This window comes from Tripterygium wilfordii, chromosome 13, assembly GCF_013401445.1.
Source record: "Tripterygium wilfordii isolate XIE 37 chromosome 13, ASM1340144v1, whole genome shotgun sequence".
NCBI classification, from domain to species: domain Eukaryota; kingdom Viridiplantae; phylum Streptophyta; class Magnoliopsida; order Celastrales; family Celastraceae; genus Tripterygium; species Tripterygium wilfordii.
In genome coordinates, this window is record NC_052244.1 from 2,362,469 (window position 1) to 2,382,663 (window position 20,195).

The window sequence follows — 20,195 nt, forward strand, 5'->3', positions numbered from 1 at the left end:
CTGTGTGTCCCTTTCGCACCTCGTGACTCTCGACCCCCGAAAGGGAATCTCAGCTAACCTCTTTTGGCGCTTTTGCAGTTGTTCTATTCTAGGAGTTTGATACACTCACTAACTGCATAATTTGTTTTTCTATACTACAGAATCTAGGTTGAGACACGTGTTGCATGTACTGCACGGGTTGGCATTTGTCCAACTGTCGACTTTGTTGAGCCATCTAACATATTCTATGACTTTTGTGGTATAAAGGAGAACGATGCACTTTTGGGTTAATTTTATTGGTATTTCTAGTGTTGTATTTGTCATATACTCATGCCATGTAGAAGTAGTCTTCGGTTATTGGTGAAGGAAAACCAAAATTACTGCTCGTTCGTGATAAGGGTGCCAAGTAAAACAAAAATAATGGTTGATTCGTAAACACGATCAAATCACATTCATGATTTTTTTTTTTTTAAAATAAATAAACTATTGAGGACTTAAAATAAATTACAGAAAGGTCTGCCGTAAACCTCGAAGTTTGTAATGGTACGAGGTTATGCGATTGATGCTTCCAAAATTTTTATAGGTATCCATTTGGCAATTTTACACTTGCTGAAATGAGGTCTAATATTTTCCGTAGGGTAATGATATGACAATGACAATCATCACAATATTGTTTACTTGTGTAAAAAAATTGATATTTTGTTTTGCATTGAATCAACATCGTTTTCATCATTATCATCAGAGTCTTCATTATCATCATAGTCTTTATTTTAAACAATAATTAAAAACTAATAAAAAACACTTAAGGTCGACAATTTGTGACTTCAAAAAAATAGCATGATGTGGTACACAATGACTACTATATAGACGTACGGATGACGTCGCCTTTTGAGTTGTTCTCAGAGGGACATAACAAATGGGATTAAATAGTTTGGACCTCACTTGTTTAACTAATTGGTATCTTTATAAGTTATGGACGTCTGCACATGAGCATTAATATATATATATATTGAATTTTGGTCTCTTTATCTTCCACCCATTATTTCTAGACAACCTTTTAAATAAGCATATATGTTCTATAGGAATCCAACTAAAGTTTTTTCTTTTTAGATTTTAAGTCTTACATAAGCAAGGGCAACAAAAGTCTTTAATATGTAATGGTAAATATGCAATGCGGTTTGTCTATAATGACATTGGGGTTAACGTGGCCTTTGTCACATTTTTAATAATAGACATTGCTTTAATAAATCAAATTAATGCATGTGTAAATAAATTTTAATAAATCAAATATTTATTTTAAAAAAAGTGAATGAATGTTTAATATATATGAATTATGCTTTTAAAACTCAATAAATTAACGGTCTAAAAAGTTAGTGCAAAATTTAAAATTAAATAAAATTCAACGTTTATTGAAGTTATTTCCATTTATTTTATTTTTTTATTGAGTGCATGGCTCGTTGTTAAAAAAAAAGAGTAATATTTTGTGATAGTCAATCACGTGAGATCGGTGCTAGCAATGCTTGCATCGTCGATGGGACGAGTACATGTGTGTTTGTGTGAGAGATGATCATAGTACCATAATTCGATGAAATGGTGGGACCAGAAATACCCAAATAGTTGGATATAGGGATGTCAATGGATAGGGTTCAGGCGGGTATGATACCTCGTACTCGTAAATGTAATTATTTTCATATATGCATTCATACTTATATTTTGTTAAAAATATTTTATCATCGGCCACCTTCACATGGTGTGACTTATAAATTCTAAATGTTTCCGTTTTTAAGTATTATATAAATATGGACTAGTCTCATCCTCAGAAGAAGCGGACACACTCTATGTGCCCCAGTGACTCGACAAAATTTCTATTAGCTCTTACATGAGTTGATGTATAGGTCTCTAGCAAACAAAGACTCCCTGAACACTAAGATAATCAAAAAAGTTCACTTTGCCCTCTGAATGATCCACACACTTCACTTTGACCCACTCCACTAAGATAGGAAATAAAAAGCCCACCCAACCCACTAAGTGACCCACACACCCACTTTGACTCGGTCCTTCTAAACCCAACTCTTTCATGACCCAACAAAGCCCACCCAATCCACTATGTATATATTTTTTTTGAAATATTATTAATGTGTTTTTGTGTTTATGGTGACATAAAACAAAATCGAGAGTCCAACACCACCTTCTTATGCCCCTTGGTTAGGGACAACAAATTTTTTTCCTAAAAGAACCTATACAGTATTGAACCTTAGGGTAGCACCATACTTTTGGGACGTGTATTGTATTAAATATTAGCTCGCCCTAACTTTAAATAGATATTTTATCGTAGGCCTAGATTGGCGAAACAATACTTTTCGTCCCTAAATTATATTTTCGTGTTTAAACTACTTCCTCTATCCCAATTTATTTGTCATCCTTTGAAAATCCAACTTTTTAAGGAGATATCATTTAATGCAATTCAATTACACAAAAAAATCATGTTATTCCAAATTTACCATTATTTATGGTAGTACTTTTTTTCTTAAAACAATGATAATTAAGTTAGAAGGGTAATTTTAAAATATAACAACAAAATTGTTAATTAATGAAGAAAAGTGACACTAGTTTTGGACCATCCCAAAATAGAAAGAAGAGGTAAGAAAATGGGACGGAAGGAGTATTTTTTTAGGCTAATTTTGTCCCTCAACTATCATATGGTATCATTTTCATCCTTAAGATGGTCCTGATATTATATATAAAATTTCAATATGGCACCTACAAGGCTTATCAAGAAACATTCAATTCTATCAAAGATTGTCACATTGGATTTCTCTATTATGTCATGTAAGATGTCACGCAAGATTTTTTCATCGATGAAATTAATTTAAGGACAAACGGGATACCAGGTGATGATTGAGGAACAAAATTAGATCGAAAACTGGGGGGAAATCATGACAAGGTTGTGCTTCAAAATAATTTGAAGTGACAATATTTGTCTTTAAATGGTAAATGTAATTACATCAACATTTGTTGTTGGATGCTTTCACAAAGAAGTTATATAAGAGGTTTGAGTTCATTTGGACTTAGTAAACAAGGGCAAAAAGAAGAGGTTTAAATTGCTCATTCTATACCCATCTTTCCACCCTTGAATTTAATGGGCTGGACTTGATAGGTTTACGTTCTCCATTCTCGTTCTCCAATTCACTTTTTTAAATAAATATTTTTTCAGATGTGCATTGGCAATAGCACATGAGAATTCTCAGTTACTATCCTTTGGACGTCCACTTAATAAATCTAGATTTGGAGATTTCGCAATTTCTTAAAATTTACAATTCATATTTAATGGTAAAAAAAAAAAAGTTAGACAAGTTTTAAAAACAAAAATGTGGCACACCTCCCAAACTATTGGTTCAAATTATAGACTCTACCATTGCCCCCAGATCTGATAAATCTATAGGCTCGTGTAATAGTCTACAAATCAAATGTATTAAACAAGAATATAAAAATGGGTTTGGTAAAGATCGAGCTCACAATCTCAAAGAGAAAAAAAAAAAACTCTCATAAATGTTAGGTTAGGAGTTGATTCTTCAAATTCATTTAGGCTGGGCTCGGGGAGTGGTGGCGTGGGCATAACACTTGTTTGTTGAGTGCCCCTTGGGCTCACATGCTTTGATGGCAACTTTACTTAATAGACTGACACTTTGGATATGTACTCAGTCCAACAATACGTATGTTCTATGTATCTGATGAGAATTCCACATCGAAAGATGGTGGATTTGACACTTTGGATATGTACTCAACCCATCAATACGTATGTTCTGTGTATCTTATGAGAATTCCACATCGGAAGATGGTGGATTTGAAGTCTAGCTTATTAGGGAGGACAAACCTCCTATTGTCAATCTGGGTTTTCAATAAAGAGTTAGACCCAAACTTGTGATGTTAAACTTAAGCCCTCATCCCGTGTGGCGGGTATTCATCATTAGTGCTTTCATTGAGAGTGCACTTGCCTGCGGGCAGGCCCGTGGGCTGATACAATAGGCGGACCTATTTGATGAATACCTGTCACACGGGATAAGGGCACAAGACTAGTATCACAAGTTTGGACCTAACTCTCTATTGAAAACTCAAGTTGACGACAGGAGGTTTATCCTCCCTTATAAGTTAGACTCCAAATCCATCATCTTCCGATGTGAGATTCTCATCAATCCTCCCCCCTTGGAAGCATGCACGACCTCGACTGTACCATTTCGGTATACAGCCCACTTACCGCCCAACCTTGCGAGCCAATGTCACATAGCCTTGCCAAGTCCAGTGGATCTAGGGTTTTCCCAGTTACTTTTGAACGACATTTTTTTCTCTCCCTTTTTTACTACATTTTTTTTTTCTCTTTTCTAACCCATCCACAATAGATACGGCCCACTGTCTGCTAACCCAACTCCACAAAGGAATGGGCTTTGGGGCAGGCCCACCTACAAATAGTGCCAGCCCACGGGCCTGCACTCAGCCGTGTGCACTCTCAATGAAAGCACTAATGATGAATACCCGTCACACTAGATGGAGACCCAAGTCTAGCATCACAAGTTTAGGTCTAACCTCTATTGAAAACTCATATTGACAATAGGAGATTTGTCATCTCTTATAAACTAGACTCCGAATCCACCATCTTCTGATGTGAGATTCTCATCAGAATCTCATAACACTTCATATTGGGCCGTCTTTTTGGTCTAAATGCTAGATATTGGTGGGCCTCCATTCTCATCACAAGATTTTGACCCTCATGTGGGATGATAGGAGGCTGCTGTAAAAAAACCGTAACAACTCACGTTGTAGTTTTAGTGTACGATTAAATATTTATTTTATTTTAAAAAAAAAAAATTTAATATTTTGATCATTTTTACGAATCCAATCATATTTTTTTGTCTGGAACAAAAATGAAATTCAATATGAAAAAGACATAACAATTCTAAACTATTTAATATAAATTAAAAAATTTCTAATGAATCTCTAATACAAATTAATTTGATTTTTGTTTTGAAAAAAAAATCGTCAACCCGATAAAAACAAACCCGATACTATTTTCCATTGAGTAGGCTTAACCTTTTGGGTGGAAGCCGTTCCCGATGGTTGAATGTCCATAGTTTGGCGCTACGCTAATCGCCTAGTCGGTTTTCCAGCAACTAAAATGCCCTTAAAGATGATATCAATTTCCCCATTCTACCATTTCCTCTTAAATCATCTTCATTTTGTATGTAAAACTTCAATATAGTTTGGGCAATGTGAGTAATTATTTGGAGAAGGACCAAGTTGCACGCCACAATCGATGACTCCACAACCATTCAATCCAAAGTGAATGGGACCACTCACTCAATACATTGATTGAAAAATGACCAACTACCAAAGCCTGCTAGATGCCTTATTCCCTCTCTCTATCTCTCTCTCTCAGTCTCTCTCTATCTCCAATGCGTACACGTCTATATATATAGTGCAAAGGAAAGCATTATAATGCAGGCCAGAAAAAGAGGTTGAGAGATAAAAGACAAGAAAAAGCATTAATAAGAGAGACGAAACAGAGCACAAGAACCACCATCTCCTCTGCTTTTTCCTCATTGTGTCGGGGTCCATTTGACTAGCTGGGCAAAACAATGCACTAATTTAGAGGTTTTCTAACCCACCACAACTATAAAAAAAAAAACAATTGGTAGAGAGTGCTTGGATTTCAGCTAACAACTACATTAATTAATGAGTTGGTAAGGATAAAACCATCATAACTCCAAAGTGAAATTTACATCTATAAGGGTGAATCTTAGTTTAATACACACAACCCATTTGACTAGAAAACACTGCCTTGAAACTGCAAATAATATTTGATTAACCTTCTCGTCTCATCTCATACCCTTATCCATTTTGGACTGAATCTGGATCATGGAAAATCAAGAGATTAAATGATTTCAAATGGATTTTAAGAAAAAAGTTGACTAGAAGGTCCAGAAACAACTTGCCAAAGAGTATTATATCATAAGGCCCAATTGGGTTGAGTTATTGGTCCTGTCAGAGAACAGCTACTTTTGAAATTTGGATGTTTATGGGAATGGAAGAGGGACTCAAGCAGATTACATAACATAACTCTGTATCTTGCACAAATCACTTGCTGTTCAGGCTACCAAGACAATACAAATTATAAAGCTTTTAAGGGCCTTAAATTAGTTCTGGATTTGAAAGAATTCAAGAATGTCTTGTCTGAAATGAATTTCAGACCTACCAGAAACAAGATACATGACAAAGTTCCTTCTAAAAAAAGTCTGCAGGGGCTATTCCAGAAGATCTGGTGCTAATATAAGTATGGTACTATTCTCCATGGAACAACTCTGCAGTATTCTGCCCATATTTCTTTGTACTTCTGGGCGCAACGAGCTTCGTCTCTTCTTTCTCTCCATATTAGCAGAATAAGAAGATAAATGGGGTAGAAATATGGAATAGGAGAACTGCAGCATGAGCCATCAAAATGAGCGTTACGTATTTATGAATGAATAGGAACAATATATAGAACAGAGAGAATTGGAAAATCACCTTATACCACAAGGTAGACTAAAGGAAAGTGCCAGTAGCAAGTCCCCAAGATAATTACAGTGCCTCGCTATTCCCCTGCAACAAAGTTACCACTAGTAAGAGATGGAGTATCATGAAAATTGCAAGTGCCAAACTATACATAATTTGTCCAGATTGCAATCGACACAAGTTAATCCAGTGTGACTTCCTCAATGAGCCAACCGAGACAGCAGTATTATCATCATCATCAATCCCTTTGTCCCCAACGATGTTGGCGCTAGCTCCATGAATCCACGTGAGAAACTAGTGACAATCATCACAGAACTCTTCTTCATTACTCAATCTTATCCGAGGCTATATTCTGACTAATCCTATAAAGTTTATATACTTTCTTATTACTTCCATCTCTCTCTCTCTTCGGGTCCTCTTCTCCTTTTAGCATCTCCCACAGGAATTGTAAGTCTTCATCCTCTTCTGTGAAGATTCTCTTGTTTTTCCCTTACTAAATGAACAAGTGATAAAAGGAATGGCCAGCAAGATCTCCCATTTTCTTTTTCTTTACACAGTAACTTCCAGGCTAATATCTCGAAAGGAAGATTACTCCTCACAACCAGCTCATACCAAAATAGCTCCAAGTCAATAACAAAAGGTATGAAAGGAGAGTGACAGTCACTGCAAATAGTGAAAGGAACATGGGCCTGTTTAGACAGTGCAGCCGTCAATTCATACCTAGACCCTTTCGGCTGATGCTCAAAAACAAAACCATGTAAGAGTTCTTAGTTACTTAGGCGCTTAACCTCAGAAAATGCTATTGGCATTCAAGTTAGTTCTAAATGATTGTCATATTCAAATCAGGCTTTTGGAATTCATCTTCTTCACATACATCTCCATTTCCTATTCATTTTCATTTTGATCGGACTTACGAACATGTGGCCCAGAGGTAGAGTTGCAACAGTGCAACCTAGAGGTTACAAGTTCTATTTGTAGAAACAACCTCTCCACATATTATGTGGGAGGTAAGGTATGCGTATATCTTGCATGTCCCCGACCCCGCCCATTGCGGGAGCCTTTTGCACAGATGTTGTTGACCTTTTCACATTTTGTTTGGCAACTGTTTAGCTGTTCTCATGAATTTCCTACATGCAAGAGGTAATATCACTAGAGAACTACGAATAATGATGTCAAGATCAGAAATCAACAGCACAAAGAAATGAAGAATATGATCAATGTAAATCTTACCAATAACCAGAAACAAGCAGCTTTCCACCAATAACCTTCGGTGGCCTACCCCATATGTGTGCTTTAGGATTTTTTTTGAAGATATGCTTCTGCTTATTAGCTCCTCGAAATACCATGTACCTGCCCAGTTTTATTTATACAACTTTTGATTTTAGTTGCTGCCTATAAAGAAGTCGTACTAGTATCGATGGCAGTAACGCCAATAAATTAGCCACAAAATTACCCAATCAGAAAAACAAAGCAATTTGCTATAGCAGCAGCTGTTGTTATCTCCACATTGTTAACCAAGAGCCACCAGCCCTAAAAAAAGTTTACAATTATCAATCAGCATAAATGACGAAACAGAACGTATTCTGTAAAGGTAGCGGAGCGTTTAACAAAATATTCGTAGTGCATGTAAGTGTTGGTGTGCTTAGACCACACATTTTACTTCCATTTTCAAGTTCCTCAGCAAAATTGAACCAACAATTAGAAGCACAAAGAAAGAAATAATACTACTTATGAGTATGAGTGATAGTTGTGACAAAGCAGAACAATGATAATGATAGAAAATCATATTTTCTATAAAACCAAATATGCAGCCATCCAAGGTCCCCTAAGTTTACATTTCAACTTCTGGTCATCAAGCATCAGTGGAACAATCCAAAATCTACACTGATTGAAACTCAAGAGCTCTTGGTGTGTGGGTGTTCTCATTTAAGATTTAAGAACACTGCACGTTATAATTGCATATAAGAAAGACAATTTCAACAAATGGTGCAATTTCTTGTGCAATGTGCGACAGAACAGAGATTCTTTTGCTATCTCTTTAAAGCTTCAATTCATGATTACTCACCTGGATACTGAAAGTGAAAGGGATCCAGACTAGATCTCCAAATACCAACATGAAGCCTAATCTCTCTGCTATTATGTCCCATCTGTAAGAGAATGCAGGACATATATGTGAATTACTCAACCAAGATTTTTCAAGTGTGATTTGAAATTGAGCTTAAAAATTTGAGACGTTTGAAGGAATGATGATTGAAAAAACCACCACAGATAATACCTTTAAGGCAATGAACATTTAACTGCAGATGTTAGGGATATGGTTGAAGTGGCTGAACAAACAATTAACCATCCAAGACAAGTGAGAGTTCTGATTGGCTATTAACATCAATTAAGATTAGCTGTGAACATTGTGCCATTTCAAAGCTAAGCCATAACTTGAAATTTTGGTGAAAGATTCTTGGCCTCTACAAGAATTAGGCAAAGCTAGAGTGGAGAACCAAAATCAGGAGAGCCTGGCCAATCATTCAAAGATATGCATGACCCCTAAGTTATGTACAAGTTTTTCAAACATATGAACTATTCAATAAACCATATCAGTTTAACTAGCATTACATCCTGCCAATACTGGTGAATCAGACATTTTTTGTTTTCAAAGTTGCTACCTATTTGTGCTTCCCATATCAAACAATACCCCCCAAGGAAAACCAGTTTACAGCTGATCTCCATGCAACTAGCAAGCTTATGATACAATATTAAAACAATGGTCACAGTGGAAGACTGTAAAATAGTCCTGCTGGGATATGCAAGAAATGCACTTACGTGGAAGTCATATATTCCTCATGGTAAAAGTAGTCCAGGATGTATAACTGGAACAAAGATAAGACAGAAATAATATTCATCAGTTTTGTACGAAACAAGAAAATAACAAAACTCAAAAATGTATCAGTCAGCATCCACAGATTACAGTGCAGAACAGCTGGTAGAGGATCATTGAACAACTCAGTATGCCATCTTGAAAGCTTTTTGCTAGGATTGATAGATTGATAATTAGCCATCCCATCATTCCAGCTCTAACGAAGAAGAACCTATTGAAGAGAATTCCAGACTCTTTATACACACCATAACAAGCCATATTCATGGAAGGAAGTTTCATAATCATAGCTCAATTGCACTGGTTAAAACAATATCCACTGGCTTCTTTAGAAGCATGCCAAATAATTGCAGACAGTATTACTTACTTGAGGTCAATGCCGGCAAACTGAGGATTCAGTTGTACTCCAAACCACCTATTTGTGGGACAAACGAGGTAACCACATCAAACAGTATCTAGAAGACTAGAAGAAACACATTCAGCAAGAAAATTAAGCAGACAACATAAGCTATGAGCATTTTGTTTTCATTGACAACAACGGTGCAACATGTATTCTTAGATAGTCATATGTCGCCAGACATACATTGAATAGTCATTGTTTGTGGTGCAGCAGAGAAGCCAAGGCTAAATTTTTCTTTTCCAGCCATCACCTATCTATGTTCCTCGAAGAAAATAAAAAACACTAGGGTTTGGCCAAACCTAGCCAATCAATTCTATCTATCTCAAAGATGCAGTTCAGATTTCCCTCAATAATGGCCAAAATGAAGCCAATATTTTATTTCAATTCAAAAAACTAGGGAGCTTACACATGAATCTACAAGGAATTATGTTTAAATTATGCTTAAAAATATTAGAGTTTGGTAAAGTGCGGCAGTTTAAGTCCTTAGGGGCTAGCATACATGTCTCTAAAAATTATTGCATGCCCATTGAGTACTAAACTGAAAGACCAATCATTTATGGATGTGCACATTTGAAACAAATGGGCAGGAAGCACGAAGCAGGAACATACTTTTATAAATTATAATAACTTGCACAAACAGCAGTTAAAACTATATAGTAAATTTTCATGCTATGACAAAATTTAACCAAATGAGGCACCAGAGAGGGGTATGTTAGGGATATTTGATGATATTACCAGTCGCTGATTAGGTTTCCTGTTACATGAGCCTTTAGGGAGGAACTCTGACTGCTTGATTTGCAACCAGCAGCATAGAGATATAATGTCACCTGGAAAGAAGATATAACAAACATAAAAAGGCAGGCTGCCAAATCAGAGGAAAAGAAACATAATAGCTAAATGAACTGATAAGAAAATATGTTTCAGGCCAAAATATGAAAACATAACAATGAAAAGACACCAAGTACAATGACAAACTGCCAGAACATTGCACAACATGCAAAATCGATAAGAAAAATAATAGATTCCTTTTCCATCTCAATGATCAAGCACCAAATAAGCAAGATGTTTTCAACATTGAACTAGATAAACGCCAAGGGAAGCTGCATCCTCCACCAGGTCCACCACCTAAACTTTCCATTTATCCTGCCAATTCTTTTTCTTCCTACTGGGAGCCACTTCAAAAATGGCCAGGAGTGCCTGCTCTCATTATTGCTACACTTGTACGCTCACACAGTATTTCTTTAAATTGAAGCGATTATTTTCAAAATGATATCAATTCAGTACCCTGTTTAATGTATTCATTTGCATTCATGAAGTATGGATCTTGATGGGTCAGATCATGCGTGATATACAGCCTCAACATTAAGGTCTTTACGAGAATTAAGTGGGAGAAATAGTAACCATGAAAAAACCAGGAGGTTGGGAAGAAAAGAAAACACATCAGAAACTTTAGACAATGAGGGTTGCAATGACGAGACACTTGTTATAAAGATGCACTCGTTCTACTCATACTATTTAATTAACCAAGTTCTTGCATGAAAAAGTTATCAATTAAGAAGGAATTCAATTTCAACTTACTAGAAAACTGAACATAAAAGTTGCTGAAAGTAGCTCAAGTCCTCTGTCCGATATGACCTGCAGACATTATTGAAATAACAATACTTATAAGCTTGCCCCTCTATACACACATCCACATGTGCAAACAACATACAAAAGTGGATAGAACTAGTTTAAATATTTAAATACATCTTAAGATGATCCATTGTGGTTATATCATATGTCTGCAATGCTAGAGGGGCCTGGGAAAGGAAATACAAAAATACTTAAAATCTACCGCTCGCTTCATATCAACTAGACAGTCACACTACAAAGTGCTACACCTCCACTTATTCTCCATGGACCATGGTGCCACCATTAATTTCCAGAATGGATTTTGGCCTGAGGTGCAATCTAAATGGGTTTTGATGGAAGCCTGCATTTCTCTTCTTACACATTTCAGACAGCTCTCTGTCCACCTTCAGATTTTATGTTATGCTAGCTCAACAGCTTACATGTTAGGAATTTAGCCTTTTCAGCATAGATAATCAGCCAGTTGCATTCTTTGGTATGTATGCTACATACCAAGGAAGCTTCACGTGAAACAGTAAAATTATCAATATTTGCAAACAAGAACGTTCAATATGCAGAGATAAGTAGAGTCAGAACTTAAAGAACCTTTACGAGTAAGAAAAGGTAAATAAAATTGATACATACCGTGAGTGATATGAGATTCATCTTAGCACCAACCTCAAGTAGCGCAACCAGCAAAAGAAGCAATAACATCCCTATCGGGGGCAAGGAGAAACAAATCAAATAGTACATATAAGCAAAAAAAAATCATATTAAAGCCAAAATATTGAATTAAACGAAATACTGTGAAAATAAACAACAGAAGAAAGCAGCACCATTGCAGCGATAATGAAGTCGAGTTCCATCCTGTAAGATTACCCCGGGAACAACTTTACCAGGTAGAATGGATCCAGCAATCGCCAAGTAAGTGAAAAATACCACCAGTATAGTAGCCTAATAATGCCCAAAAAAACTGAGATTGACAAGCCATTCCACACCAAAAAAAAATGGCAGGCGCGATTGATTTGATAGAAAGAAAGAAAACTCACGGAAGTCCATGAAGGAATCAGGGAGTGTAGAAGAAACTCCAAATCCATTCGAATGGAGAAGCGGATCCCCGTCCCTATTTGTTCTTGACTCTTCACTACACAGTCTTGACTGTCTAAGCTCTCTGCTCATTAGGATCCTATTTGAGACAGGTCGGAAAACGACGCCGTCTGAATCGATTGGACAATTATTTATTAAAATATGGGTTGGGTGTTTGGGTTTGGGTTTGGGCCCAGTGGGCCTGCTCATTTTATTTGTCGGGCTTCAAGTCTTCAACCCATTACGTATATATACCCATTAATTCATGGTACGTGCAACAGAGAGAGCGTCACATCACTACTCTTCTGTACAAATTTGCTCGTCAAAACTTCCTTCGCAAGTCGAAAAGATTTCTTCCACAAAATCGGAGCTCTCTATCTCTATCTTCTCGGCTGCCCGGATGTTCTGCATTTTGAATTTTTTGTTTTCATTCACTTGTTCGTAATGCCTTTTCAGTTACCTTTTATGTTGTTTTACTAGCTTCTTTTTTTTTTTGTCTGGTGTTGTTTTTCTTGTTTGGTTTCCAAGAAAATGTAAGAAAGCAATTGAAAATGGAAATATATTCAACTTATGTTTCTCTGCACTTTCTTTGGTTGTTTTATTTTTTGAATAGTTGGTGTCATTTACTTGTATGAGAAATCGAGAGGGAATGTCCAGAAGCATCTGATAGTCTTCCTCACAGTAGGATCTAGTATTCTTATTGGGTTTGATTATGCAGGTGCTAGGGTCAAAAGTGGAGTGCCTCTCGAAGTTTAACCTGGTGATGAAATGACGGCTTCCTTGATCAAGCTTGGCAGTCGAGGATTTTTTGGCCATGCATGTACTTTGCCATCTCAATGGCAGCCATACGATAAGGATTCCACAAAAGTTTAATAAAATCGGAAAGAAAGAACAAACACGTATGAGTGTTAAGATCGAGGATAAGGACCACGAAGTGATCCTGGATCTTGCGGGGATCGAGGTTGCTCTGTGCCCGGGGATCGATTGTACCAGAGGCGAGCATGTCGGGACGCCGACACATGTTGGAGAGGAGAAGGGTGGGGCAGATGGTAGGTTTCGTCGTGTGAAGCCGTGAGCAGCGGTCGCCATGCCAGCAGGCCACAAACTTGAAGTAGAAATGGCGGTTCACTCTGTCCTCCTCTGCATGGAATATGGATGCCAAGCGTTTCCCCGTATCGAAGTGTACGACCAATGTCGTTTAACAAGGCTGTAACCTGTCTGTTGACATTACCTTATATAATTTTGTCAGAGAGTCAGAAAAGCAGGTTTGCCCGAGAGGTTAAGGGGGAAGACTTAAGATCTTCTGTACATATGTACGCGTGGGTTCGAACCCCACAGCCTGCATGCAAGTCACAATTTTTTTGGCTAATTGGATTAATTTTGGGCCGGGCCCTGATTCACGGAAAACAAAAGAAACCCATAGTATAATTGGGGGCAATGCCATTATTGGTGACATATTAGTGATCTTCTTCAATTAAGTTCTCAACTTCAAATTCATGTGACAACATGTTCATGTAATATGTCCCATGGCAATGAACAAGTCCGACTACCACCATGGGGACTACTTTCTCTTGTATGGGTTATTCTGGTATACCTGTCGTACTCTTTTTTCTAGCAATGAACATTCAAAGCTGCCATTAAAATAAAATTCGGCTACCACTATCATGGCATCATCGCTCCAACTTCTCTATTCCCTAGTCCTGCCAACTCTTCCACTTCTTTCAATTCCTTGTGCGTTTCCCTTCTCCAAAGAAATGACCTTGTGGTCTACTTTTATTTCCTTCGGCAACCTAACAATACGAATCTTGGTTGTTGCTTTTAATTTATTGAGACAATCAATTTTCCACACCCCTTGTCTCTTCTTGCTCTCATAGATAAACTAATGCAGATCAAAATGCAGAGTCATGCAAGTAACTTAAAATTCTCACTAATGGCAGAACTGCATCAAAAGCCAAGAAAACCCCATTTCATTGTTCTAGGAAATTCTCATTACAATGCTATTCTAATTCTCGGAACAAAATTTATTATTGAAATGTTGAATTGGGTAAGAACCCAATTTACATAACTTATTTCAAGTAGGCAAACGTACGGATCCCGAATCAGAACACCATCATCCAACTCTCAAAATTCTAGTAGGGCTCAACAGGCTTGCGGAAGCTTGCTCCAGCATAAACTGCTTCTGCTCCAAGCTCTTCCTCAATTCGAAGGAGCTACATGCAAGAAAAGTACGGTTATTTATATAAATCAACCCCAAAATGTCTTCTAGGCACAACCACAAGGATTGCTGCCTTGTTGGTAACTTATTCATTAGATCCTTATTCACTTTAGAAAAGGATTAAAGCTAGCGCAGAAAGTTACGATGATAACCTGATTATATTTTGCAAGACGCTCTGACCTGCATGGTGCTCCAGTTTTAATTTGACCCTGGTGAAAGAAAAACAAATGTATGTATGTGAGCACAATTAAATACTACATAAAAAAATGGCTTAACAATTTATTAAGGTTCAGTCCATATTCCAGAGCATCTAATACCGTGGCCAAACCCACTGAGAGATCAGCAATGAAAGTATCCTCGGTCTCACCACTGCAACCATAAAACATGAAATTAGTGACAACAACTTTACATTACAATGACAAATATATTACTTTCACTACAGTGTAATGCACTTTGAAATCAACTTTCAAACCTGCGATGACTGGCCATGACACCCCACCCTGCCTTCTTGGACATTTTTACGGCCTCAATACTCTCAGTTACGGATCCAATTTGATTAACCTGTTCGCAACATAGGCCAGTAAGTTGCAAATTGTCAAGGGAAATAAACATGAGTACAAAAGTTTAAAGAACCCATCGAAGAAAATAACCCCACCGAACCTTGAGGAGAAGGGCATTGCAAGTTTTCTCATTGATGGCCTTCTCAACCCTCTGAACAAAAATCGAATACATAGAGATATGTTAGTTGAAACAGAGAATAAAAAAATAATAATCACTGGCTTTCACTTTTATCACTTAAGAAATCTATAAAGAGAGATGAACAGAGAAAATAAAATAATAATAATCACTGGCTCTCACTTCTATCACTTTAGAAATCTATAAAGCCAACCATTCAAATTGAAAATTGAGAATATGAACACCATTAAAACCCTATACACACACACACGCACACAATGCTAACCTTGGGGTTGGTGACTAAAAGATCATCTCCCACAATTTGTACTTTTTCACCAATTTCAGCAGTTAGCTTGGCATAGTGCTCCCAATCATCTTGGTCGAAAGGATCCTCAATAGAAACAATAGGGTACTCAGAGACAAAAGACTTGTACAAATCCTTGAGAGCATCTCCGGAAATCTTTTGCGAACCATCATTGTTCTGCTCCCAAAAAAAACACAAAAAATTAGAGGTGAAAACAGGGGGGAAGTAATTGATGAATATAGAACCTCGGATATTTGTCCCTAATCTGTCATTATTTTTCTACTCTTTCTAGAAGCTTCACCAAAGTCTAAATTAACATGACCTGAGTGCCAGTTTCAGTTAATTTTCAAGTTCTCATTCCATCTTTTCACAACTTTTGCCTTCTAAACCTATTTAGAATCCAAATTCTCAACAACTTCAAATGCGATAGCGCGTTTTCAATACTACAAATACATGCATTTAAAACCAGCTCCAGTCTTATTGTACTCATTATTATTAGAAGGCCTTCAAACCAATTCAGAAAACTGCAATTCATCAAAGTTACCATTTAAAGGATAACTCACCTCTTCCTTGAAGTTCAGGTCGTATGTTTTATCTGATCCATAAAATTCAGATGCAGCAACATCCATTCCGATAACAACCTAACAAAATGGACCAATTATCAGTCTCTGGTGCCTATGCTGGTGAAGTATCAAAACACAAAACTTCATAATGAATACGAAGGGCACACTCACTTGTTTACTGTAACCCGCTTTAGCAATAGCTGTCTTGAGCAATTCAAGTCCTTCCTTGTTCTCCTGGAATAGCATAAAAATGACATCATAAAGATGTTAGTAACAACTGAACTGGAAAAATCGGAGGAAATAAAGCAAAAGGTGCCAGATGGTTGATAAAGCTAAGGCCAACCTGAATATTAGGAGCAAAGCCACCTTCATCACCGACGTTTGTTGCATCTTGACCATACTTCTTTTTAATAACGGCCTGTAACATCAAGTCCAGGTAAGCCCCCCAAAAAGGCAGTGCAGTTAGCAGATTATCAATAAACACTGTAGCTAAGAAATTTATTAAGGATAATAGAGACAAGGAAATTGAGAATACATAAATGAAATCCATATAAATTAATTAAATAACATACATATTACCAAGTAGATAACCCAAATACGATACAATGTAAAGGCTGAAATCAATCCCATAGTAACTTATAGAGGCAAATTATAATATCTACAGAAACAAAGCTAATACATAAATTCCTAAATGAAAACATTTATTTTGCCATGCACTTGATCTGGTATATCACCAGTATAAAATGATTTGTTAAATTGCAAAATATCTGTTAGGACCATTAGAAATCAAACTTACGAAAAAGTAACAGTTGTAAACTCACTTTCAAATGGTGGTATACTTCTACACCCATCTTCATGGCCTCTTTGAAAGAGGAAGCTCCTACAGGAAGAATCATGAACTCCTGCATGCATAAGAGAATCAGAAGCTCAACAGAGAGGAATATGCTTGAAAATAGACATAGAAACAATTGGGAGGCATGCCTGCATGGCAAGTTTGTTTCCTGCATGGGATCCACCATTGATGACATTAAAGGCAGGAACCGGTAGAACCAACTTCTTGTTTCCAGCAAGGTTGGCAATGTGCTGCATCAAGAAGATTGAGGTATGATCAGACCTCCCAAGAAACCACAAAAATTTAGAAAAGGCACAGACTATCTATCTCTTCATTAGGAACTATAAAGATGCCAGTATGCCACTAAACAATTGGGCTCAGTATGATGGCCTGTGCAGGCAGAAGTACAAATTAAGATCCCAAGTAAACATGTGATAAATCAACTAACAAACTGGTAATGACAACTCTGTCACTGTAAAGACCAACAAATTCACAAATGGAGAAGAACACAAAAATTAATTGCAACATGCATGCATCAATTAAGTATAACATACCTTGTACAGAGGAACTTTCTTGACATGAGCCCCAGCTTTGCAGACAGCAAGAGATACAGCCAGAATAGCATTTGCTCCAAGCTGGAAAAAAAAATTGATGCTCCAGTTAACATGTATCATATTAAATTAATGAACGTGAAAAAGGGTCAATCAGGTAAGGTACCTTTTGTTTGCACCAACCCCACTCATTCACGGTTCCATCAAGTTGTTGAACCATGAAATTGTCAATAGCAGCCTGCTCCACTGGGTCCTGCAGAAAGCGAAACAAATACCGTTGTTAAGATGCAGGGAACATTATCAATTTTTCAAAACCACATATCTATTATATCAATTTATGAACTCCACTGAATTCATGGATCAATTAATTATTATTGGCTATAATTAGCATTCAGAAAACATTCTACTTGAGAATAAAACTCTGTTATAATAACAATCTTTTGGATGGACGTAGAACCTACCTTCCCAATCAATGCTGGGCCAATAATGTTGTTGACATTCCCAACAGCCTACATACATACGTAGATAGAAACAGCATTATAACAGCATTATGAGTATGGCGAGATCGAGACAAGGTAAAATCATCAAATTCATGATAGATGGGATGGAAGGGAAAACAAAACCTACCTTTGAGACACCTTTGCCAAGGTAGTCTGAGCCTCCATCCCTAAGCTCAAGGGCCTCATAGATGCCTTAAAGAGCAAGCAAATAGATAAGTACAAATGAAACTTCCCCTACAAATCCTCTTTGCAGGCGCAGCAAGCATCTCATGCGGAATAGATAATTCGAAAAGAAAAGAAAATGTATAAATAGTATTCAAAGCGTGATTCAAGAACATACCAGTGGATGCACCACTTGGAACTGCAGCTCTAGCGACGTAACCATCTGAGACTGTCACTTCAACCTATAATATACCACATTAATTGACGTAAATCAACACTGAAGCACTCAAAATACCACTTGGTCTAACATACTAGTGCGAAAGAAAACAAGTAAAAGAGTATCCATACGAATCGAAAATACATATTAGTTAAAAATTGATTTATAGGAGATGATCGGTATCAACGATTAGTAGTTAAGAGAGTTACACGCTCTGTTACACTATCTACCTTGATAACTCGACGATTGATATCTCGCCGAGCTTGATTCAGCTCGGCAAGCTGTCAATCTGAAAGAAAGCGAGAGCAAAGGCAACAAGAACCTATAAACCCCAAACTCTAACAGGCAAATATAATGTTCACAATCGAGATTTAAAGGCGAAAATAGAAAGCACCATTTCCGCTGATACTACACACAGATAGTGAGCTCGAAAGTGTCGAGAAATTAAAATCAGAGAGAAATCAGTCTAGATTCAAACCTCTACGGTTGGATTTCCACGGCTGTCGAAGATCTGTCTTCCCTTTACTGCTACGATGGTTGCCATGGGTAGCTGGAACGCTTAGATCTGGATTTGGAGAAGAGGAAATTGAGGTTTTTAGGGAAAGTAGGTGAGATTAGTTGCAGGGGCTGGGAGGAAAGTTCGAGGTTTATGACTTTATGTAGAGGAGCTTGTGTTAATCATAACCGTACGATTAAAGCACATCTAAAGCATATTCCACGATCGACCAATGTGCTCACAACGCATGCGTACTTTGCAAAATTACACGCAGGGTATTATTGCTTTCACCGACTCTCCAGCTCCCGTGGTTTTGTTAGGTGAGTGCGTGACTTCGGACCTGTCAAACGAAAACCTTTGGCATTGTTGTTCTAAAGTGGTAGAGGATTTTCGTTAAGAAGTGTCTTCTCATATATGTTGAGCCGACCTGCACAGAAGAGTAATCTCACGAGGACACCTAACGTTAAAGTCAATTCGGGATCCTATTAGTAGGAGAATGTTTGGAGCTCTCACGAGTAGCAATTATGAGTGTAGGGCGTGGAATCAAGAAGTTCGAATGTTTACCTAGATCGGAAGGTCTCCTTTTACTTGAATTGTAGAGGTTAAATTTTGGCAGGAATACTGTAGGAGCCGATTTCTACAATAGTTGAAAGGTCAATCTTTCTTCCTGTGGGGTCCGTTTGCAGCCTTGGATCCTGCAAGCTTCACAACAAGGCAAACCGTGAAAGCTCCTTAACCGGCTTGGGGGGTGCCGGTCGTGGAGGCTCCGACGATCAAGTTAGTACTTGTCGGAGATGGAAGACCAGCTATAGTCTTAGGTGTTTTGTCTGAATAGGTTTTCTCTGGAATTGGTAGAAAGTGTTTCTGTTGTGTTGTCTAGTTTGTTTAGAAAAATGTTTTTTTCTCATATGACAATAGAGGGGTCTTTATAGAGAACGAGGATCGACCTCGGGAATTGTGTGTCCATTCCAGGAATACTATTGGACCAAATTGTACGAAGGAAGTGTACAAGAAGTCCACTATCCCGGTTGTGTCAGGGTAAGCGGTAAAGTAACAATATGTCATAGTTAAGACAGGTGTCGATGATAGTATGGAAGTTTTGTAGGCGGTATTTAATGAATAGATACGTATATGAAGGAAAGCCATACCTAAGGATGTGAGCCAGTCACACCTGTAAATATCGGCTGTAGATTAG

At 37.4% G+C, this 20,195-nt stretch overlaps 2 protein-coding genes and 1 non-coding gene across 3 annotated transcripts; 1 reads left to right on the forward strand and 2 right to left on the reverse strand.

The window, feature by feature from the left end:
• Positions 1–6,052: 6,052 nt before the first annotated feature.
• LOC120011675 (delta(14)-sterol reductase-like) lies at positions 6,053–12,597 on the reverse strand. Its single transcript, XM_038862770.1, has 13 exons — positions 12,449–12,597; positions 12,236–12,353; positions 12,045–12,115; positions 11,370–11,426; positions 10,527–10,618; positions 9,759–9,806; positions 9,485–9,605; positions 9,340–9,386; positions 8,588–8,669; positions 7,976–8,052; positions 7,753–7,872; positions 6,535–6,609; positions 6,053–6,449 (listed from the first exon to the last, which is right to left on the reverse strand). Exons 1-13 carry the CDS (start codon positions 12,494–12,496, stop codon positions 6,296–6,298), a joined length of 1,110 nt encoding a protein of 369 aa, XP_038718698.1. The 5' UTR covers positions 12,497–12,597; the 3' UTR covers positions 6,053–6,295.
• Positions 12,598–13,746: 1,149 nt separating this feature from the next.
• Positions 13,747–13,829, forward strand: TRNAL-UAA. Its single transcript has one exon. It is a non-coding gene; the product is annotated as a tRNA-Leu (tRNA).
• A 596-nt stretch (positions 13,830–14,425) lies between these two features.
• On the reverse strand, positions 14,426–19,421 carry LOC120013421 (enolase-like). Its single transcript, XM_038865224.1, has 17 exons — positions 18,983–19,421; positions 18,466–18,529; positions 18,253–18,317; positions 18,087–18,134; positions 17,792–17,878; positions 17,629–17,709; positions 17,224–17,325; positions 17,064–17,144; positions 16,586–16,660; positions 16,414–16,476; positions 16,243–16,320; positions 15,662–15,856; positions 15,361–15,411; positions 15,173–15,261; positions 15,018–15,069; positions 14,853–14,909; positions 14,426–14,695 (listed from the first exon to the last, which is right to left on the reverse strand). The coding sequence occupies exons 1-17, from the start codon at positions 19,046–19,048 to the stop codon at positions 14,615–14,617; spliced, it is 1,335 nt and encodes a 444-aa protein (XP_038721152.1). The 5' UTR covers positions 19,049–19,421; the 3' UTR covers positions 14,426–14,614.
• Between the last annotated feature and the right edge of the window lie 774 nt (positions 19,422–20,195).